Source organism: Emys orbicularis, chromosome 25, assembly GCF_028017835.1.
Source record: "Emys orbicularis isolate rEmyOrb1 chromosome 25, rEmyOrb1.hap1, whole genome shotgun sequence".
Classification (NCBI taxonomy): domain Eukaryota; kingdom Metazoa; phylum Chordata; order Testudines; family Emydidae; genus Emys; species Emys orbicularis.
In genome coordinates, this window is record NC_088707.1 from 2,508,594 (window position 1) to 2,533,267 (window position 24,674).

The following is a 24,674-nucleotide window of genomic DNA, read 5'->3' on the forward strand; positions in this document are numbered from 1 at the left end:
AAGGAAAAGCAAACATCCCAAAATGTTTTAACTAAGTTCATTACTGGCTCCAAAACCAATTCCACATAGAACTTAATAAATATCACTCCAAATCACACAAATAATTAGTGACATACATCCAAAACAAACCGTATGCTTCCAAAATGTTACAAGGGAAATTTATTTTTTAATCCTACAATATTTATGAAGCCATTTCTACTGAAACTGCAGCTAGTATATATTCTATAACCATGTTACTGCTGCTTAACATACAAATTCGGTAAGAAAATGTACTTCCAGTGCTGACCAATGTACCAATTTGTAAAATAAGTAAAATCTTCTGCCCCCGGAACATTTGCCCATTTCTAGAACTGGATCCAAACTAAAGCAAACCTCTTTGAATGTCAAATGATCGGTCACCTTCCCTTCAATGCCACTGCCAAACCCCACTATTTTGTATTTTCACGCTGCCTTTGCAATTCTGGGTTCAGCTCAGGCTGAAATTATGGGAAAACTGTTATTGCACTATTTCTAGCCTATCCAGACTTGGGAAATAACTGGAATGTCTTGAGAGCCCATTCTGACAAGATTTCCAGGCAAATTTTGAGTAGGTTCAGAGAAGCGTTTGACTTTTTGGGTGTCTCTTATACAAACTCAAACTCCAAACTTTTTACATTTTCCCATCACTACCTGCTATACTAGGTTCCGATTTAAGTGGAAATTAGGCCTTTCTCCGTTAGTCCCGCGCAGAATGAAAGAACAAGTGGAATGTAGCAGCAAAGCAGTTAGCAACATGGGGCCAGATCTCCAGCTGATGTTAACCGGCCTAGCTTCATTCATTTATATTACTTGAGGATCTATCCTTTTTTTGTTCTTTGAAGCATTCATAACAGCTTCATAGGAAGTGGTGTTTAACATGCAGTTAAAATTCTAAAGCTTGTTATAAAAATACTGACATTTATATATATTAAAAAGGTCTGTTTATTAAAAAAACACGTGGGAAACCCAATCCTGTTCTGACCTTTAGTACTCTGTGTAATTCAAGAAGCTCTTCGCACTGTAGACGGGAAAACACAACATATTTACTGTGAGATTAGACTGAGGCAGAGCTGATCCTGCTCCACACCTACTGCTGCTAGCCACACCTTACTGTTATAATAATAAGAAGGGGGGAAAAGAAGAAAAATAATTGAACATGGTATGCAGTTGTTGTTCCAAATAACAACAGTGTGTGCAGACTCATAAATGGCTCAGAATTGACCAAGAGGAAACACATATTTAATGATGACACAATCCTGTTGCTACAGTCATTCACGTAAGGGAACTCCCACAGGGAAAGGCATAAAAAAGCTTAGGGAAGGTTGAGAAACTGCTCAGTCGGTGCTAGTAAGTCAAACGTTGTGTTAGATCCCTAATAGATGTGATCATGAGCTCCAGCCAAGGCCGTTTCCAATTTTCTTCTGGATCCCACAGGGGTAGTGCAGGGTGTGATTTGGCTCTGCTAGGAAGCTCCTACAGACCTTCAAGTGCACATGGAGGGGCCATTGGCACATCTGTCTCCATTTCCTCCACCAGGCCTCTCTGGATGGCCTCTGGAGTGGGGGTATCTTGGGGAGCCTTTGGCAAGAGCCATGGGGATAGCATCTTTCTGGGCGGGAATGAGAAACAGACCATGCAAAACCTGAATGACCGTTTGGCTGCTTATCTGGAGAAGGTACGTTCTCTGGAAGCAGCTAATGCTCAGCTGGAAAGCTGTATCTTGGAGTGGCACAAGAAGAGGTCTCATGAAAAGAAGCGTGACTTCAACCAATATGAGCAAAACATCACTGACATGCAAGGACAGGTAAGTCAGAGCTGCATTTGGCTATGCCATTCTGCATCCCCCCTCTATAAAATCTGGGTACTCCTTCAGGCGGACAGCCCTACTTTACAGAAGCATAAATAAAATATTAGAAACATTAATGAAAGTGGTTACCAGAGCTGTGCATAAAAGTCCATTGTGCACTCAAGGAGGCGGAGGGGGATAGGAAAGGGTGGAAGGAAAGAGAGGTGTCAGAGTCTGTAGATGTCTGTGATATATAGAAATTAAAATATTGTCAAATGTTCTTTTGAAGTTGTGGACTGATCTGCGATTTCTTGCATAACATGTTCTCATTGAATGTCCAGTGTGGTAAATCACACAAAGGAAACCTGTAAAGCAGGAAAAGTGAAGAGACTGCCTTACTTCAAAGGGGGAGAAAGGCCAATTGGACTCCCTAGGACTACTGGAGTGAGGGGAAGAGCTGGCCTATTGTGGAAAATAGGAGACTGGGGGGTTAAAAGTTCAGAAAATCTGCAAAAGTCATTCATGAATGCCCCTTAAGAGCACTGACAAAGATACTACAAATCTTCCAAATAATCCAAATCTTGTAGGTTTTATACCGAAAAACCATAAAAGTCTTGTGTGTAGTCTAGAAATATGAGTCAGTCAGCAGATGCCATATAGAAACCATTACCTACAATTGTTCTTCCTCCTATCTAGCAGTTCCTTGCAGCAGGCTTTGGCTATACCAAAGATACCTAGAGCCAAGTAATGAAATCACTCCTGAAATCACATGCAAAAATGATGTCACTCCAACATTCCCAATATAGCACTTTTGAAGGGGATAGGTTTTGCAATGCCTCAGGAAATACCAGAAACATAGAAGACCTCACAACACATTTGTAATGGAATGAGTAGAAATACACATTCACACAGGCTATTCTTAGAGGTACCTTTGTATTTCATTCACTGATTTCTGTGGTGGTGAAGGAGGGACATATAATGATCATATCCAAATAAAAAAGAAAAATGAAATGTCCATTCTAATTATGAAAACAGCACTGACAAATACTCTTTGGCATGTTTTCACTGTAACTAAAAAGTGAATTTATGGTTCCCACCACTATATCATATTAGCGCTCAACAATACGTCTTTCAAACTCATGTATCTAAAAATGTAAGAATAATATTAATCTGCATACATAATAAAATCTAATTAACTCAGTAATCATCCTGTGACTAATCAGAACAATTAACTTTACATGACCATATAAGGCAAGAAGCAAAGCTACTCCACAATGCTATGTTTTTAGTTTTTAAATGACACTTTTTGTTGGAATGGGGCTGTTTAGGATTTCTTATGACCTTGAGAACTTTTTTCCAGAGATATCTGGACATTGGCATTAACTGGCACCTTTGCTGACTTACGGTAGGGAGGCCTGGGATTGAATAAACATGGATAAAACTTCTTTCTGACTGCTAAAGGTGTTCCCTTCAGGCAGAAGATGAGGGACACTGGCCCCAGGCAATGCATAAGGAAAGCTAGTTCTACTGCTGCCTTGGCCTGCTCTGAGGATAAAAACAGGTCATCAGTCTCCAGGCCTGGTCAGTTCAGCAGTGAATTCATTTTAAAAGAAAAAAAAATCTCTAAACCAGAGATAAATACTTGGTCTCCAGCTAAACAGATTTTCTCACATCTTGTATGAGAGCCCAGAGAAGTTCTGATTCAGGGGGAAAATCCAGACCTACAGAATTCACCCATGCCAGAACCTTTCTTAAGAAAGAAAGAGAGATTCAGAAAGATGAAAAGACCCAAATCATAGGACTGATCAGGATAAAGCTCTAAGTGAGGGAAGCACTGTACCACCAATATAACTCTTGTATCTACCATTCACAGGTAAGGTGGGTTATCCAGTAGTTTCTAGCATCAAGCCTCTTAGACCAAGTGTGTATTATTTTATTAGTATGTATTATGTTATATACCATTCATCGAGGAGGTGGGATATCAGATGGCTATTTACAGTGGGCACCTCGGACAGCTTTAATCCAGAATTTTCATTTATTTTGGAAGGAACTCCAGCTAACCTCATCATTGCCACCATTGTGAATGACAATGAAATAAATATTTATTAATCATAATGAATTAATCATGTATTAGTCAAAGTGCCCATATTTGCTGATTGAATGTGGAATATGTCCAAAAAGAGCTTGTATGAATATCCATCATCCATCCACAGAGCAGTAAAATGGTTATGGTATTAGACTACAGCTTGCAAATATTTACTGCCTGACCATGCCTCACAGTTGAGGACTTTACTGCTATTTTAGCTCTTCAAAATCAAGATCCCTCCTTACAATAAAACCTGGCATTTGCAGTTTCCTAAGCTAACAGCTCCCACCTCAGTGCATATGGTACAAATGATACAGGCCTTTCAGCATATTATCTAGTGCTTTGTTAAATCTACCTTTACAGCCTCAAACAATAGGGTTTAGTGTTGGCATTAGGGATGGAAAGTTGTTAAATTATAGCGGTTTTGTGGTCATGTAAAACAAATGGAAAGGCTCATTCTAGTTCTAAGCAGATAGATGTCCACATTCCAAAATCAGCAGCAACTAGCATTCTAATTGGCATTCTTCAGCAGTCCACAGTGCAGTGACAGTCAATCCTACTTAGTATATTTCAGATTAAGTCCTTCACTTCTTTGCCTTTTAGATGCCATGGACAGAGTCTCTTTTACACTAAGGCCCTTACAATGTCATTATTTTTATTGTTGATTTGCTATATTATAAAATGGTTACAGAACTCAAGACACTAATGCAGCTTTCAGATTGGCTCTCAATTATGCTCTTCCACAGTATATTCTATAATGCTCAGGAAATGGGGTCAATTATTATCTTTATTTCTTTTCCCTGCCAGCAATAACAAACCCCAGGCTGCCAAACATTTAGGATATTATTGTACTTCTCAGCTGGCCTTCATTATGTTTTAGGGCAAAACCTGAAATGTGCTGTGGCCAGGAATGTACTGTGTATTCTGTATTATTGATTGATTAATGCATTCCAAGGACACCTTGATTTTTCCATTCAAAAGTCAACTTGGAGCACTTCAAGATATTCTTGTCATGTTTTATTTTTCCTGGTTTCTTGCTGACTAGGTGCAGAAAGTTTTATTTGAAAAACCACTGGATAAAGATATTTCTGATTTTAGGAATATTTTCACCTTTTATTGCCATCTAAGTGTTTAGAGAAGGCTGAAGTGAGAAATTTCCCTGTGATTACCTCTTTTCTCCTCCTCCCCCTTAATTAGTAAAAGACTTGATATGTCACAGTTCTTAGTTCATGCTAATTACATATTAAATTAATGGTTTGAAGAGAACTGGATTGCTTTTAAGGATTTGGAATGGAATACTGAGCCTTTGACATTCACATTCAAACCTATCCCAGGTTGGTGGAGACTGAAAGCCATTACCTTTTGATGGCTTGCCCAGTATCTTCTGTAAAATGAGCTAGTGCTCTTACTTACTTCTGTTCTTTTAGAGCAGCCTTCCACATCACAAAAGCCACCATTGGAATTGTCACTAACTAATTTCACATTGCTGGTAGTTTTAACATGGGCAAGAGATGACATTTAGTGAGACTTAGGTTCCTAAACACCTACGTCACTTTTGAGAGTGGGGCTTAGGTTCCTAAGGAGTTACATACATCTAAATACCTTTGAGGATCTGGGCCCAAGTCACTAAGGTGCATTTGAAAATTTTACTCTAAATCCATTCACACTTCAAACAATAGGAATGGCAGAATAGCGAAAGACATCCACTATATGGCATATCTGTGGGAACTTAACTCTCTATCTGTGGTTTACAGATTGAGGATGGCAAGATCACCAATGCCAGTATTTTTCTGCATATTGATAATGCTAAAATAGCATCTGAAGATTTGAGTCTCAAGTAAGTTCTTTCTTGGCTTCTTCATATTTGTAAGAAGGGTGAAAGGAAATAAATCCAGGCTTTGTCCATGATAATATAATAAAACTTGTTTCTGGTGAAGTTCTTTGGTGACATCTGATCAATAAAATGAATGTAAAGCAAAAATAATAGAGAGAAGAATGAGAACTTAATGTTAAAATTACAAATGATTGCTGAACAATCACGATTGACTCTGTTTATGAATCGTAGATCAGGGCCTGAAGAACAAGTTTTACTGCAGGTGTTTAATTCTTATCACAAAAAGTATGTATAGACGGTAAGGCTGAATATAAATTAACTCTGGTCTGCACCTCATCCTCTCCCCCAATTCAACCAAATTATTCTGTCTCCTGTGGTCTTCAGTTCATTCTTCCGGACACCGAGCATGCCCCTCTCCCTCACTCCCTTTTGCTGGTCTCCACAGTGGGGTTGCCACAGTAACTGAATCAGTTCCTGATGAACCACTAGTGTGCCATCTCAGTGGGCAATACATAGTATTAAGAGACTTTTTTCAGGAAAGTCTAAGAAACCTGAATGGTTTAATTTGAATTGCAAACTTCCAGGCAAGTGTATGCACATGAGGGGAATTTACATTATTGTAGGCTAGTTCCTGATGGACCCTGAACAGACTCCTGCATTCAGCAAAAGACGCTCAGTCACTTAAGTGGCCTAGCACTGTAAGGCAATATTTTTTTTAAATGACTTTTTTCTTTTAAGACTCAAAACCCCAAGTCACTATCCCATACATTCTCTGTGCTTCCTTTCACTTCATTACTGGTTACCAAGATATTTCATTGAACAGAACCACTAAAAATTGGAACTGTGAAGCTTCTTAAATGGAAGGGAATGTTGTTCTGTATAGGATTTCTGTGTGATTATCGCATTCTGAAGAGAGTCTGGTGAATTAGTTGGAGGAAACATTAGTTGACCCCACAAAAATTATAGCGAGGAAGAGATTTTGGTTTCTCTTATATTTGAGATTGGGGAGCAATCAGAGAATCAAAGGCCGTTTCAGAACTGAAAGTAACTGCAGTACCAGTTTCAAGTGTTGTTTTTGTCTGGGGGTTTTTTGCCCAGGAGGTGTCAACTTCCTAAATGTGGCTAACTTGAAGAGTTTTAAAGGATATTACTAGCTAGTTTTTAAGCAATTTTTACACACAGTGATTTCACCTGGCTTGTATGGCAATCACTCTGGGGCAAACTGCAGGAGACATTAAATTCTAGCTGCTGTTTTAAAATCCCTTATAGCAATTTTTTTTTAGTTTTGAAACCCCTATTTCTAGAGCTGTGCTAGTCATAAACAAGAAAATTAAGAAACTGCTATCTTGTTCATTTCCCTTTATCATATATGGGAGTGGTATGGTGACATTTCATTTTAAAGGATTTCTAAGAAATAGCAAAGAATATGTTTTTAAAAGAGCCGACTTTCTTGTGATTTGCCCGAGCATTTGCTTTTCTTTGATGCTATTCATAGAGAACTCATGCATTCACCTGTTCTCAGCATGCATGTTTTGCCTACTTTTTCCTGGTAAAGATATGAGGCGGAGCAGTCTCTCAGGCAGGGAATGCAAATCAGTGTTGAGAACCTGCGTAAGGAACTTGACAACCTGACCATTGTCACGACAGATCTGGAAATGGAGATTGAAGGCATCCAGGAAGAGCAGATCCTCAGGAAGAAAGACCATGAGAAGGTAGGAGAAATCTAGACCCTAAAATCCTAACTAATACAGTTTTGCTAATGAATGGAGCAGTTTGTGTAATATCTACATCCTATAAATGAGGCAGATAATTCAAGGCCCACTTGTGCTCCCACTGAAGTCAATGAGAGTCTTTCCATTGACTTCAATGAGAGTTTAGTCCAACCCACAGTTTGCATTATACATGATCTAGTGGATTAGGATTGGACCTCTTTAATTCTAATCCCAGATATGACAATAACTCACTGTATGTCCTTGGAAAGTTCATTTTGCCCGTTTGCCTCTCATTTACCCCACCTGTAAAACAAAGATAATAAAACGTGCCTATCTTACAGGAATAGTGTGAGAAATAATTAGATAATATTTGTGCAGTGATTGCAGATGAAAACCACTGAGATAATTATTATCATTAGCTGATACAGCATCATTCATGTTTATGATCAGCAAAGCAGATACTAGCAATGTGGTGAAATTGTTCAGATTATATATTGTGTTTCCTAAGGTATGAAATGATTGTTACTGGTGTGTTCGCCCCCAGATTTACCCTCATACTCTGGATATGTCAGTTCTGAGGTTTGCTTTGAGATTTTGGTTTCATCTGAACCCAAAGTTCAGAATGAAAGTTTGAAAGAGACTTGGGCAAGAATGAATACAGACAGATCAAAATTGAAGAAAATGTTTGCACAAATCCCTCCAAAGTAAAAACTAATTACTTTTCCAAAGCTTTAAACATAGCTAAATAGACAGTACTTAGTGTACTTAAGCCTTGACAATTAAACCTTACTACTCTGAATTCTCACTTTGTTGTTGTGCGGTATATGTTGCTACGTCCACACAGCACTGTGCCACTGCTTGACAACATGACATTTTCATTCTGACTGCTGTATTGTTGTCCTTAGTTGTTATCCATTGTAGTACCTAGGTACCAAGTATCCTGCTCAGTGATCATCGTCTTTTAAAAAGTGGAACAGAAATCCAAAGGGAAGATGGTAAAAGATCAGACTTCCACTGGCTGACTCACTTGTGTACCCAGAAATATTAATAAGCTATATTATAGCAATTTTTGGAAGCAGGACAACCAAGAAGGACGTTACTATGTCCAGTTAATCTGCATTTCAAATGCTGTAGTATCATATCTTGGAGTGTTGCTTTTTCTGGGGGCGCTTTTGGAAATGGTATTTAAAACATGAGATTACGCTACATTGAAGAGAATTTTACCAAACCTGTTTGACTTGTGCTATAATTATGTTGTTTACACAGTAATTATATGTTTTAATTTGACTGCTCCTCTAGTAATTACACTGAATTTTTATAATCTTCTCCTGTAAACTTGGCTATAGTTTCATAAATACTATGTATGCTCTGAAAGGTGAAATTACAATTAGAGTTGAATGAATCTGGATGGTTTCAAGTTCCATTCAGATAAACATCCAAATGTGGCAATACTTCTTTCAAGTGTCTTGCTTCTAGAAATAGTATGAAAACAAGTTTTTTTGCGTTTTTTGTTGAGTTCTCTGACCCAGTCCTACATGCACTGAAGTCATCAGGAGCAGAAGCAGGCTGCTGGTTTTGGCCACGTCAGATACACCATGACATTACCTACCCACAATATTTAATCAAACTTTACTGAACCTCCCAAAAAAGTTTTGAGCACTGGTTTGAGTCACATTTTAGATAAAGATATATACTGGCTCTTATTGTGGCCAGACTAATTTGCAGACCCATAAGAACAACTGAATTTATTTGGAAAATCATTCATCTCAAGTGGAGAACAAACTATTTTATCACCCAAGAGGTGGTCTTTCCAGTTTAAAGTCATGTCATGGAGTCATGTTAGTGGATGACCTGGGGGAAGTTGCTTTGCACTGCTCTTGTCCATGCTGTACCTGTTTTGTGGATATAGAGGACTTCAGTCTCCAGGATCGTCAGTAGAACATCTTTCACCAACAGAATATTAATTTTAAAAAGAGCAGTCAATAGGGCTTGCAGACTGTCTGCACCAGTCTCTGGTGAACAGAAGCCCAGCAACCGAGAGGGGATAACCACAGCTCAAAAGTATTGGTATATAGATATCAGAAAGAACAGCTTGTCTATGGAGGCATACTTCCAGCCCTAGGTTCTTTGTTAAGTATGTCTACAAAGCAAGAAAGTGGGGGAGGGGATTGTAGGTTGGAATGAGGCAGCCCTTATAAGAGTTTAATCTTTTGACTGGTATGGGTGTGAGACTAGTGAGGTAAAACTGATTGGATCTGGTATCTACATTGTAAAGAAACCCCACAGAATTCTTATTACATAGAGGGTTCCACACCTGCCCTGATGTTTTGTAGTATATTTTGCAGATTAAATATATATTGTGCTGTAGACAAACAAAAATCATGTACATTTTTAGGAAGTGAACTTTTCCATTATGGAATTTTGCAATAGGAATAAAATCAACTTCCTTTCCAGCCAGTCGGAACTCCCTAATGGTTTGGGAGCTTCCATGATTGTCTTTGTTGCAGCTGATTCTGCACAGTAATTTACTCACATTGTCATATGATAAAACAGTGTTCCAAAATGTTGGGTCTGGAATCTGAAATAAACAGTCAGATGAGTAAATGCTAAAACCCAGATATGTATGTGTTCCCTTATTATAAATGAAGAGTCAGTGCAGGCAGTGCACTTTCCTGGCTGAACAGAGAAGCGGTATGAAAATACAAGCTTTTACTAAGAAGTTAAGAGACCACAAAGCATACGTAGGTGAGAGTCTTTCTGCAGGAAGTGTAAAGTAATAATCTTTTAAAAAAAATAATTTAAATAGATTGCTCTTTTTAAATTAAATCACAGTGTGTTTTAAGATTATCCAGGTCAAACTAGTGTGAGATAAGCAGTTGTTAACTGTGTGTATAACAATTAATTCACTATAATGAGACTAGTCTTTTAGTGCTACTTACTGAAAATAGGAACGAAGGGGACAAGGTGAGAATGGGCAATTCTTTGTCATCATTTTCATAAATGTGTCTACTTATTTTCTCTTCTCTGCTAATATGAATAGGATATGGGGGAGCATCATTCATCAAAGGATTTCAAGGTCAATGTGCAAGTGAATGCAGTGCCGAAAGAAGATTTGGCCAAGATTTTAGCAGGGATAAGAAAGGATTATGAAGCCATTATTGAAAAGAACCACCAAGGCCTAGAGGTCTGGTACAAAGAGCAGGTAACAAAGGAGTACATCAAACTTCCTTCTGCTGATTTCACAGAGCCCTATTTGCATAAAAGATTGACCAGTATCAGTCAACTTTTCAATTACTTTTGCTCCACAGACTGCAACTGTGTCCCCTGCGGCAAATATCAGTCCAGAAGAAATACAGAACAATGAAAGTGAAATCAAGAACCTGAGGCGGACTTTTCAGGCCTTGGAGATTGAGTTGCAGGCACAATTTAGCAAGGTATCTTCTGGGGAAATCAATGGCAGGTCACTTTTTATCCAGTAAGTTCTCCAGGAACACATACCTTCATCCAAATTCTGCCCTCATTCACACCCATGAACTACATTGACTTCCGTGGAGTTATATATAAATGAAAGCAGAATTTGACCCTTTTTGTCTATATTTAAACTCATGGACACTTGCAAAGAAGGCTGTTATACCGCCACCATGTAGAAAATTCATTAGATACTTCCCTTCTTGTGACTGCACATGGAGGAAACAGGAGGAAATGAGTGAGATGACCTGGAAGCCAGCCAGTAAGGTGCTCCAGTGGGGGAAGGGGGAAGGCTGAGGAGTTTGCCTAGTGGTCCAAATGTCAGGTTTGGAAAATCATAATATGATATGTGAAATCCTACTACCAACAGTCACACACACTAGGAAGAATATTGGCTGAAAATCTTAAGAATTCCTCAGATTTCCCAGAGATTAAAGCTCCTGTGTCCATGAGAGCTTGGAGTAACACTGTATAATAAGAGGAAAACTGACAAAATGCTCGAAGAAATGTCTCATTTACAAAATATAAAGGTGTATTTTGCAACTCCAGAGAGAGGAAATCCGTAACTTCCAAAGTCAGTAATCTAAGGTTAGAAAAATTCTGATATGCCATTGTATAGTAACATGTATATTTGCCTCCCTTTTTTAAACTAATCAAAAGTATCCTTTGTGATTTGCTAACACCCCAGATATAATCTTTAAATTTAGAAAAAGTTAATTACATCATAAAATGCACATTTGGTGTCAACCTATTGTTTCCTTTTCATTTTAGACCATTGTAAAAACAAAGAGAGTCATAGAGGAATTATCATAATTGAGCTGCAAATATAACCTTAACATTTCACCTTTCTAAAAAAAAATTCTGGATATGTCACTGTTATGTTAATAACTTTTGCAGAGGTTATTAAGAAAAAAGAAATGTGACCTTTGAAGATCATATTAAAAAGTTATATCCAGAAAGAGGAAATATTTCTAAAATTTAACTTGAGATTTATTTATGTTTACTTAGCCCTTGTGGATACCAATTTCAGATTGATTATGATAGCTAATGTCTGAGAAGGGCCTGATTGAATGCAGTATGAATGCAGTTTTATGCCAGTGTAATTCTGTTTAAAACAGGAGCTATATTGTTGTAAAAGGGAAGCACCACAGTGGTGAATCAGGCCAGAAAAGTGCTAAGTATTATTACTACATTACTGCTGTTGATAAATAGAATAATCAATTGTTTGACCACACTTTGATTTATTATGAAATATACTCTAGAGACCAAATAACCAATGTCAGTTGGGTTTATTAATATGTACAGGAAAAAGGTTCTATATCAGGGGTCGGCAACCTTTCAGAAGTAGTGTGCCAAGTCTTCATTTATTCACTCTAATTTAAGGTTTCGTGTGCCAGTAATACATTTTAACGTTTTTAGAAAGTCTCTTTCTATAAGTCTATAATATATAACTAAACAATTGTTGTATGTAAAGTAAATAAGGTTTTTAAAATGTTTAAGAAGCTTCATTTAAAATTAAATTAAAATGCAGAGCCCCCCGGACTGTTGGCCAGGACCCGGGCAGTGTGCCACTGAAAATCAGCTCGCGTGCCGCCTTCGGCACACGTGCCATAGGTTGCCTACCCCTGTTTTATATGATACCCGGCTCCAAAGAGCCATCCTATGTAGCGATGTTACATTCATCTTACATAGATGGTGTGCTCTCCACTTTACACTTTTCAGCTGGTATCATGTATATGATGATTTTACAAGTTACACATCTCTTTACAGATCACTAAAATCCAATCCATCAGTTTGTCTCAGTTCTCTAACTTCTTGTTCTATCCCTTCCTTATCTTATTTTTTTTTTTTTTTTGGCTACTAGTATTCCAGGTATTGGTCCATGAAGGTACTTCCCTAGTATGTACTAAGACAGAGAACAAATATACCTTGATTTTGCAAGTTTCCTTTCTGTTTGTGCCAACTGCCTACCTAATCAAACGCCAAGAGTTATGGTATACTTAGATTATGGTAACAGGATTACTGTATAGGCCAATTTAGGGTGTATCACTATTACAATATTTGTGCTTAATGTTATTGTTGTTTAATAGATAGATAGATAGATAGATAGATAGATAGATAGATAGATAGATAGATAGATAGATAGATAGATAGATATGCTAGCCAGCATATATTAGTCAACAATGCGAAAATTCATTTTTGTACCTTTTTGTGAGGATTGTGAATAATTATGGAGATTGTCAGAATTCAAGTCAGGTGGGATCAAAAGGCCGTTCCAAGATTTCCTTAAAGACTGACTCGGTTACCCTTTGAGAATGGAGAACAGGGATGGGATGATTTAGGCTCCATTCCTGCAATTAGGCACATACAAAACTTTATTCATGTGAGTAATCCTACTGATTTCAATGGGATTACTTACATGAGTAATCATGCATGTAACTTAAATATTTGAAGGACTAGAGCCTTACATTTGGAAGCTCTTCCGGTTAGGGACCATGCCTTCTGGTATTTTTGTACAGTATACACTGTAGCCACCTCATAAATAATGATACTAGTATTTTCTGCTCTTTCAGAAATATGCCCTCAAAGGTACCTTGGCCGAGACCCAGGCTCACTATACATTTCAGCTCCAGAATATACAACAATCCATCTGTAACTGCGAGGAAGAGCTGAGTCAACTCCGCCAAGACATCAAGTGCCAGAACAATCAGTATAAGATCCTCCTTGGGATCAAAACCCGCCTGGAAAAGGAGATTTCCACTTATCGTCAGCTCCTGGAGGGAAATGCTGATGGGTAAGACAAAGCTAGCCTAATTTGGGTAGAGGAGAGGGGAGTCCTTATGTTTATGTAACTTATTTATTTATGTTTAATCAGTATTTGTGGGCACCATGAAGATGGTAGTAAACATTGGTATTTTTATGTGTATGGACCATAATAAAATCCATGAGACACTTACTGCACAGTGAAACTTGCATCGATATTATTTTGATTAACTACATTTATTTAACAAATATCTGAATGTATTGCTCTTGTGTCTAGTAATTGGGATACTTGAATTATTATAATATTTTGTATTTGTATAGTAACTTTCATCCAAGGCTCTCAGAGAACTTTAGAAATATATAAAAAAAATAAATTCACAATACCCATGTAAGGAAAGTACATTTAATTAACTCTATTTTATAGGTAAGGAAATCAAGACACAGACAAGAGAAATGCATTACACAAAGCTAGAATTCACCCTGTACTAACTGAAGCATCTCAAAGTCTTATAACGGAATGTGCTACGTACTGTGTAACACCTAGGCTAGATTCTTCGGGGCTGTGATAATTTAGTTAATTTGTTTATGTTTACATATATTTATAAATTTAACTAAAATTTATCTAAAACAAAATTGTTACTATGTTCTTACACTGTGTGTGATTCAGTTGGACTCAGGAAAAGATGGATATTTCACTAAAACGCTTAGTTATTTTTTTATTTCCAGCCCAATTTGCTGTCTAAAAAGAAGAATGGAGATATGTTTGGATAGGCTTTGGATAATCGTCCAAATTCACAATTGCCTCCATACTGCATCTCTGAAGTTTTGCCCCTCACTAATGAATTATCTAGTCTATCCACTCTTTGACTCTATGAATCTCTGCATTCGGAAACCTCTTAGCTCACAGTTCTTTGTTCTGTCAATTAAAATTCACAACTTGCTTCAAACACATGAGACCTGGGAATTAACAAACCAGATGGAGGAAGATTATTAGTAATTAGTAGTAATTTACAGCTCTGCTGCTGAAACTCCCAGAGAGCACTCTCCTCCTAAATATTGAACTCCTTATCAGAAACCACAATGGGCCCAACACTAACCATTTATAGGACATGATGAAAGATACACTTTTCCTCAAAAGCAACAACAGTAAAAAACAAAGGAGGGCATTCAAAGTAGAAATGGCTGGACCCAAGAGTAATGAAGAGCAAAATCCCTCATGATAAAAAATACATGTGGTCAGTTTTTGTTTTTGCCCTTTAGATATTCGCGTGATGGTCACATTAGAAATACCATTGATGGATATATGAATGGATACTTGAACTGAGAATATTCATTTATTTTACCATCATTTTATTATCTTTACAGAATAACAAAAAACTTTGAATCAAGCACTAAAGGTAAAAACTCCTTATTTTGTTCTCTATAGTAAATACTAATCACATTCACGTTGGGTGAATTTTATTCCTATGGAAAGCTTATGCACAATTTAAGTCCCACTTAAGCCACATTTTGATATGGTTTAACTGGTGCATATATGTCTTATGCAGGGGTGAATTTCACTCAGTTTGACTACACTGCAATAGAAGGTGTGATTACAGCTCAGGTAGGCATACCTGTACTATCTTTAATCTAACTAGCCCAGCTAAAAATAATAGTGAAGCTAGATGTGGGCTAGGAATATGAATACATACCCAAGTGGATTGGGTGCACTTGTAAGAGCTCGCAATGAAACCAGTCCTGCTGCAGAGTCACTGTTATTTTTAGCTGTCCTAGCTAGATTAAAGATAGCATGGGTAAGTCTACCTGAGCTGCAATCACACCTTTTTGTTGCAGCATACATCCTCAGTGTATGCTGCCGTGTCCACCAGCTTGTAGCCATTCCTTGGTACAGACTTCCCCAGTTACTGAAATACATCATCCCCAGCTAAGACTCTAGCTCAGGCCCTCATGGTCCATAAGAGGAACAGCAGCTCCACAAGGCAAGCTAAAAAGTAGCATCCCCTTTGGCTGAGCCAGTAAGTTTGGGCTGTTTGTGCCAGCTGCAAGTCAGTGCTGTCTCACATATCTATAGACAAAATTTTGTCTTTTTCACATATTTCTTTTAGACACATTAAGACACTTTGACTAGAGACGTGGGCAAGAATCTTTATTTATGTGATAACCTAAAGGTGAACTATCTGGATGTGTCTATCATCACTCCATTCTGCGTATGGAAAAAATCTGCCTTTGTGAATTGGTGCCCAAAACTTAATATGCAAGCACCGAGTGGTTGTGTTTGTTTTGCATAAAAGGGGCATACTAATTTTTGCAAGAGCAAATAGCTGTGCCCACAAAGTGACAGTGAAAAACTGGAAGCTACAACTGACAATTTAGCCCTAGCAGGGTCAGAACCCGGCATTAGAGACTGGAAATCAGTTTGTACCCTGCTTCAATACCAATTTAAACATACAGCATAAGAATGTTGCCATGTCAAGCCAAAGGTGAAACATACAGAGCTTTTGACTAGCAGCTCAAACAGAAACATTTCACCATTCACATGACGTACCATAAACCTATTTATGAACTATACTACCCCAGAAAATCTCTTCATGGCTATGTCAGGTCAGGGCCAACGAACATATAGCATTAAATTTTCAGCTGATATAAATCAGAATAGCTCCAATTACTTCAAGAGAACTATGACAATTTACCATATCTGTGGATCTAGCCCATAAACTATGTACAAAAGCAAACTTTCCCCTGCTTGGTTTCTTTTCAATACTCCTCGTGCCTAATAAATCTCTTATTTACTTCCCTTCAGAACATGCTGGAATGACCAGTCAAAAGCTCAAAACAATCACGCAGGACAGTGTGAATGGGCAGGTGGTGTCCTCCACCATAAATGAAATCGACCAGCAGATGTGAAGCAAGGCACATACGAGGCCCTGGCTCTACCCATGCCCTAATATGTGGCCTTGGGGCAAATCTTTCATGCTCTGTGCTTCAATTTCTCTCTGTGGAAAATCAGCATAATAATACCTTCTTTTTGTAAAGCACTTTGAGATCCACAGATGAAAAGTGTTAGATAAGCGCTAGATGGTATTATCTTTTTTTAAAGAAAAATTCTTTTCCCATCAAGACATGGAAGAAAAGCTAGGTAATGAAAATGATTCGGGAATGTTGGTACTGAATGTGGTATGCATTTCTCACCAGGGCCATGAGTATGCGAACCTCCTTCTATAATTGACATATTGTTTTCCAAACTGACTGTAACTGAATGTGTATTTAATAATTTTCCACCTTCGCTGTCAGTCTCAATTACCTTTTATCTTTTACAATAAATCTCATTGTCTGTAATAAACTCTATTCAAATACTTTCGCTGTTAGTTGTTTTTTTACATTAAAAAACTAGAGGGCGGCAGATCCAAGAGGCCTGAAAACCTCGTGTGTCTTGGGCAAGTGTGAAGCTGGATGGTAACATCATCATCAATCATCATAATAATCAAAGAAAAGGGTTGACACTGTGCACAAAATCCTACACTTGCCAAGTATATAAACAAGGTATATTAGGCATTTCCTGTGTACAACTTTTTAAATGTCAGGTTTTAAATATATTACTTTTAGCATTATTTTAAAGTATATTTTAATGAAATGCCCATTCTGGAAATGTGTGTTTTCTCTTGAAGACCAACTGTAGAGAAATCTGCCTGTAAAACCCTCCTTCCATCAGTCCATATAATTAAATTCCTCTTTTTCATCTATAGTTTAGAGTGAGTTTGTCCAGATACATCCTTCAGCCTCCATCTTTGAATTCCCAAATTTTCTCTGTGATCTGATTAATCCAACCCATCACTTGACTGTTTGCCTTCCTAACAGAAGCTCATATCCCATGTTGATGAGTGCTGTATAAGAACATAGACAGATAAATAGGTGTCTATTGACATATCAAAGAATAGAACCAAGGTTAATCATATTATTTTAGGAGTTCATGAACAAGTGAGCTGAACTGGTTAAAAAATTTTAATTTGAAATTTTTTTAAATGAAAAATGGCTTTTTAAAAATCAAAACAGAAATTTACATGGGACATGTTTGATTTCAATGAAAATTTGTGGAGGTCATCGAAAAAATTTCAACTGAGAACTGAACATTTTGGGTGTTTGGTTGCCAAAAACTGAAACATTTTCCGTTTTGAGGTTTTCATTTTTTCCCTCAATAAAAATCATAAAAATGTTGAAGAAAAATTTCAATGAAAACATTTTTCATTCTCATAAAAAATGTTGCAGGAAAAAATTAATTCTCAACAAACTCTAGTAACGAGGAGAAAGAGCGCCTGAATTTCAGATACAATGAACAATCTGAATTGCAGCGAAAGTCAATAGCAGTTCTGGATGCTCAGCATGTCTGAAATTCAGGCCAACAATCTCTGTGGCCAAGGCTTGCAGTTCCTCCCTACATTTCACATCAGCACATTCACCAAATCAGGAGAAAATCCTGACAGTGATGGGACAAATGACAGTGAAGTATAATAAATAGAGACTCTGGCAAACAGAATCAACACAAGTGGATATTCAGCCAGGGAGGACTGGAAAATGAAGCAACAGAAGAGAGACAGCATGGAGAAGCATGAGCAACTGCATGTGATTTGCACTCCCCAGCACACATGCACACCAGACAAAACAGTTCTGGTCTGACCAGTCTTATGTCAATGGGAGAAAATTACATTGTGTTCCTTCATACCTGCTCATCCTTAGCTTTAATGGGTTTGCACATATATTCTGTTGCTTAGTCTGCACTGAAACAAGGATCACAAAAGAGGGTGAAAGTCTCAAAGACTCAGGAAAAATGTACTTCTAAAATGCACTAAATCCAACCCCCATGACCCAACCCTTTCTTACTGGCATGTTAGGACAAGTTAGTGATCTCCCCTACACCTGGTTGCAGAAAGAATCCCAAGGGCCTTAAACAAATTACTTAATGTTTTGTCTAAATTGGGTAATACTGGATTGGTGGCTCTAGACTAATTGAAGTTGTATTCCTTAGTGCTCAGCAGCTCCAACCAGCCAGACCTGTTACTTAAAGCACCTGGGCTGGAATGTACGTGGCTGACTCTAAACAAAAATTTTGGATTCTTTTAAACTACCTTTCCACTCCCCCAATCCTAAAGTCTGCTCTAAATAATACTGGCTGAATTGGTCCCATAGTTACCCTCCCAACCCTTATGTCAAGGATGGGGGAGTAGGTGGCTATGCCAGCTCTGTGCTATCAAAGGATTCCCTTGCACTGGGGGAATACTTAGATACCTGCCTGTGGTGGCTTTAAGCACCCCTTGCACCACCGGAATCTCCAACAAGAACCAAGGAATCACAAGCTTTAGTCTACAAAACTTGTAGACATTTAAAAAAATAATTTAAATAGTGATTTTCATCCATATATCTCAAGGTGAGGCAAATGGAGGAACAACAAAATATTATTATCTTCATTTGACTGATGGGTAAAGTGAGGCACAGAGAGGTGAAATGACTTGTCCAATGTCATATAATAGGCCAGTGGCAGAGCTAGGAATGAAACCCAGATCTCTTGCTGCTATTTAGGCGCACGAGCTGCACAGTGCAATACTGGGGTGAGTTTGCTGCTCTGTTGGAGGTACCCTTAAATAAGGTATTAACAAAGGTCTCTTCTTTTGATCTCTAGAGGTTTTGCTATCTGGAAGTTAAAGGCTACCATGGCACTTACCAAAAAGAGTAAGGAATGACTAATCCACTGGTAAACATTCACTTTCTCAGTAATTCAGCTTCTAATGTGCACAGTGATACGTAAACAATTGCAGACTACATAATAGCTGTTCTTGCTGCTTACAAAATCATTGCAATATATTTGTACTTTAAACTCAACACTTTTTATGTAATGTTTGAGATTATGAAGGTAATCCTCACAGCACTTTACATTTAGATGTAAGAGTCCTTAATCCTTTTGTCTACTGGATAGTGTGAACAGATGTTTAAGATGTAAAAAACATGAGTAATATATATAAGACTACCGTGACAAAATACATTTGCTTCAACTGGAAGCAGCTGCTTTCTTAGCCATGTTCAAGTCCCAGCATGGATTTCTTCCTGTAAAATAATGTCCTAATTACACCACAAGTGGCTGATTTAAGAAGTCATGTGGAGGCCTCTAGTGATGAATATATATATAAAACAAGTGGGTTGGAGTGATTTGGACAAGTCCCAAAAGGAAAATACTTGGTTTTGATACCCATACCTCATATGTGGCATGCAGAAACCCATAGATGTTAAAAACAACAACAACAAAATACTAATTAAAATGTTTGTGAACCTCCTTCATTCCCTGACTCAGTCCAAGCGTCCTTTCCCTTTAGCTTCATAGTCTTTTATAGAGAAAAAACACTGCTTGACATTCTTTTAGATGGTATTAAAACAGGTATTTACTGTCTTTTTTTGGAAGAAAAAGAGAAAAGGTTAATTAAGATGGCCTAAGCTGTTATTGTTGTCACTGAAGTCCGGCCCTGTCTCAAAAGAACAGCAAAGGTAGAAAAGGCAGCCTCTTCTGTCTGTGGTGCAGACTTTCACTTGCAGCACTGCATTTGGTGATTCCAACCACAAATATTTCCTCCCGTTTCTAGAATCTTTCAGCTCATTATTATGCCAGCCCATGACTTTACCAGGGGCTCTGAAGACCTCTTATCACAATTCTTTTAACTTAAACATTCAATTTATGCTAATCTTTGTCTCTAACTTCTGCTTACTTTTACAAAAAAGCAATTTTATACAACTGATCTGGACTTTTGTTATCTTGGATAATTTAGAGTACAGAACTCTGAACAACACATCCTCGTCTATATGTTCAGAGGAAGAGCTGCCCATATAAACTACATGGATTATTGCTTCCTGCAGTTGTCATTGAGCAGGGGACTTGCTCTGTGCTTAATTTACTTCAATACACTGTACTTCTTGGTCACAGCTGGCATGAGTAATAATCATTCTGAGCATTAGATAGAGACGTGGCATTTTGAGGATGCACTATTTGGACTAACATAGATGTTGGAAATAATTTGCTTACAGGGTGGAGATGTGTTCCAAGTTCTCTTCTCCCCTCACCTCACAGTACAAATATTTAATTTACAGCAGTTGAAAATTATATAACTTGGTGACGATTAGACCTGAACATTATCTTTGTATTACATGCTAGCTTGCTGTAAAATATATAGGAAATTGCTACAGAGCTGGCATTGTTACATATCTCAGCTGCCCCACTCCATGCCACATCAGTGTATGAAGTGTCATTATTGGAATCATAGAATCATAGAATATCAGGGTTGGAAGGGACCTCAGGAGGTCATCTAGTCCAACCCCCTGCTTATTGTAAGAATAATTTTAACAGGGTTTCAGGTGACTGGGAACCATGGTACATCAGAGATAGTGTTACAGCAAAGAGCAGATAAAGAAGGATAAAACATAGCATAATAAAATAGCCATTTTCTTGTTGCATGTCAGCTACACTCCATATGTGACATACTAATCGATATGAAACACATGGTGCTCGATTCCTAATTCAGAGGAAAAACAAATAGCCACCATGTTTGCTGTTTCTGCTCAAAGGGTTCCCTACCCATATGTGTGATTTGGTCTTAACTACACTATAAATAGCCTCTTATTTCCTATGAAGCTTTTTCCTGCACCATTTCTCATTGTGCAAGAACCACCTTAGCATATATTTAGAGAGAGAGAGAGAGAGAGAGAAACCTTCTCCCATGCTGAGATTTAGAAAGGTGGAAGAGGAACTGCCAAGAGATACGTTGCAATATTGAACAAGGAACCCCTTCTCCCCTAAATGCACATTTACATAGGGAGTCTATTCAAGACTGCATCAGTGAAGTTCTTCAGTATACAAAAGTCCAACCTAAGAAGTGGACTGAGATCAGCAACTCATTTCACACAGGCCACTAACAGGCAGCAGAGAGCCATGACTTTTGTACACGATCAACCTGGGCAACTATCAAAGGCTGAGATTAAAGGTTCTATACCCCATTATCAATTCCCGAAGTCAGCCAGTTTTTGTTTTATCTCTTTACAATAAAGGAAAAGCATACTTTACACACAAAGATTTGCATGAATACAGGACTAAGGAGAGGCGTGTCCCCTTTCTTGCACTTCAGCGGGTTGGTTAGTAAATAGATGAGTAATACTAAATGGCACGCACATGTTAGCACACACCTGCATGAGTCATCCTCATTGCCTTCTAAAATATATTTAACTTCAGTCACACATGTAAAATTTCTTCAGGAAATTAAATAATCTCTGAATGTTTCTGTGAACACCTTATTTCACTCGACACAAACCACTCAGCCCGTGCAGCTCCTTTCCCTGAAAGTAGTTGCTGTATATGAATCTGTAGCCTGTTTTTACAGAATATTCAGGAGTGAAACTTACTGGGAGGGAGAGAAAAAGACGGAAGCATGTAGTATATTAACACCCACAAAAGGTTTAATTGTAACCTTTCAGAAGTTGCTAGGAAACAATGTTCCACCTTCAGGATCACCAATCACCCAATGAGAGTTATTCTGATAAAGTAATATATCTAACTTGAATTTTCATTGATTGGTTGACTTACTCTCAATCCCTTTTAGTGGTTTGAACTGTAGCCTGCTTCTGCAGTTAAATTTCTCATAATAAACACTATTGTTAATGTTCCCATTTGCCTTTAGACTCAGAAATAACTATTACTACAAATGCACCAGGTTGAGAGCAAAATGGTCAGGGGAGAAAGAGAAGAGAATGGTGGGAAAGAAAAGAGGAGTAGTAAAGAGAAAGAAATGAAGTGGGCAGAGATAGGAGGAAGAGAAAGACAATTAATAAAGGAGAGCGCATGTTTTAATGCCAGAAACCTCTTCCTCGTGCACCTGATCAGCCTTCCCTGGGCTGCTTCCTACCCCCTCGCTCTCTTTTCAGTTTGGGACATGGTGACAGCCCCCACCTCCACCCTAGCAGGGAATTCCCAATCAATTTCAGCAGCTCAGTTGGTCAAATAAGTATTCCCCAGTTCTCTTCCCAAAGTTCAGCTATCGTCTCTCAGCAGGAAGCGACGGGGGAAAGGGCCAAGGCCTACCCTCCCAGCTGGGGTGTTACCAACAGTGACAGACCCCTCTTCTGTGAATCTCTCTGTCCCCAGAAGCTGCAAACTGGCTTTCTCCCTTCAAGCAGCCTTTCCTTCTCTCTCCTCATTGCTAGACTGTCAGAATTCCCTTTTGACTTTGAGCAGATCCTCCAACTGGAGCATGCTCTGCAGCTGCTGATGGGCAGGGCCTTCTTGGCCTAGTACTGCTCTTTCACTTCCTTAGTCTCTATGTAGGGTCTGTAAATCCCATCACATGTAGTAAGAGATGAAACAATAGAAGCCACTGCCCAAGGCCTTGGAAGCACAGCAAGGCCTGAGAAGAAGCTAAGCCATGTGGGCTGAGGGTCTCCCTGGGGTCAGACTGGAAATGCGGGGGCTGGAAGACTGATTGGTTGCAGCTGCATCTGTGAGTGTGAGGCCTTGTCTACATGAACATTTAGTGTGAAGCAAACTGAGGTGTAAATCTACCCTGTAGTAGCCTGCCGTGAACTAAGTGTCTATGTGGACCCTGCTGCTGGGCACTAACAGTTCCCCAGTGTGCTTTGAACTACTCTCGTTTCAAAGCAAGAGAAGCAGTGGAGAACACGGCCTTGAGAGGGAGCAGAGAAAGAGTTCTTTGGGGCACAGCACTCGCTGGAAAGGCAGGCTGGGAAATTGTGAGCAAGGAAACTATCTCCCGTTGATTATAACTGTGTTCACGGAAATAGAACTTTGTGAACATTCTTTGCAAATAAATAAAATTGCACCAAAAAAAATACCAGACTCATATCATCAGTTTCTCCTCCTAATGGAAACAACCTGGCAAGGTCCCACATATTGGCTAAGCACTCTGGCCAAAAAGAAGCTACAGTATCTTTTCAGAATTTGTCAGTTAGTGGTAAAATTGGCTGAGGTTGGCTTTTAGAAACAAAACAGCAACAACTTTGGGGAGGGTTGGTGTTAATCCACACCATTTAGTTTAAAGCCTGTTGTGCTGATGAAAGATCTTCAACAAAATGTTGAATAGGGAAACACACAGTCTTAAGTAATTTTCAATCAACAGATGATTATGATACTTTGCTTTTATCATCACCATCTAAGAGAAACTTCATTCACAGAGATGCAAACAGGAAAATGGTATAAGAACTTTCAACTTCTGCAACTAAAATTAATTAATTTCTCTTTCAGAGACAATCAACATCTGCTGAGTTTCTGACTAGAGAAATTTAGTTCCAGTGTTGTATCACAGGAGAGCTCTGTAAACTGGTTTTGCAATGGCCCAGTCAGTGCTGCCAAATCAATAACATCTTGGATAAATAGTTTGGCCAATCCACTTCTTTACCTTTTGTGGGTCATCAGGAAAATAGCTCACACAGCCCATTACTTCTTATCCTGTCCACAGTGGATAAGGAGAACAATTTATCACCATTGTTGAAAAATTGCTTAATCAATTGTTTGACCACACTTTGGTTATTAAATATACACAAGAGACCAATTAACCAATGTCAGGTTTATTGCTATAAGCCAATAACAATATAGTACAGGAAAAAGGTTCTATACAATACCAGCTTCCAGGAAACTGTCTTGTGCAGCTTTGTTACATTCATCTTATGCAGAAGCTATGCTCCCAAACATATCCATTTCAGTTGGTAATATTTATAGGATGATTTTACAAGTTACACATCTCTTTACAGGTCACTAAAATTCAAACTATCAGTTTGTCACATTTCCTTAACTTATTGTTCTGTTACTTTCCTTATCTTTGTTTTGGATACTACTGTGATGTTGCACCCTATATGATTTTATGGAAATATGCTAATGAGTGTGAATATAATGTAGCTGGAATATGCTTCATGCAAAAGATCTCTTGTAAGGTATCATTACAAAGCTTGTAATCTACTGAATGTGTTCAT

At 38.3% G+C, this 24,674-nt stretch overlaps 1 protein-coding gene across 1 annotated transcript; it reads left to right on the forward strand.

Annotated features, from left to right (window-relative positions):
- Positions 1 to 1,405: 1,405 nt before the first annotated feature.
- On the forward strand, positions 1,406 to 16,571 carry LOC135894430 (keratin, type I cytoskeletal 23-like). The gene is made up of 8 exons (XM_065422510.1): positions 1,406 to 1,822; positions 5,645 to 5,727; positions 7,280 to 7,436; positions 10,477 to 10,638; positions 10,745 to 10,870; positions 13,478 to 13,698; positions 15,033 to 15,064; positions 16,468 to 16,571. The coding sequence occupies exons 1-8, from the start codon at positions 1,406 to 1,408 to the stop codon at positions 16,569 to 16,571; spliced, it is 1,302 nt and encodes a 433-aa protein (XP_065278582.1).
- The last annotated feature ends 8,103 nt before the right edge of the window (positions 16,572 to 24,674 follow it).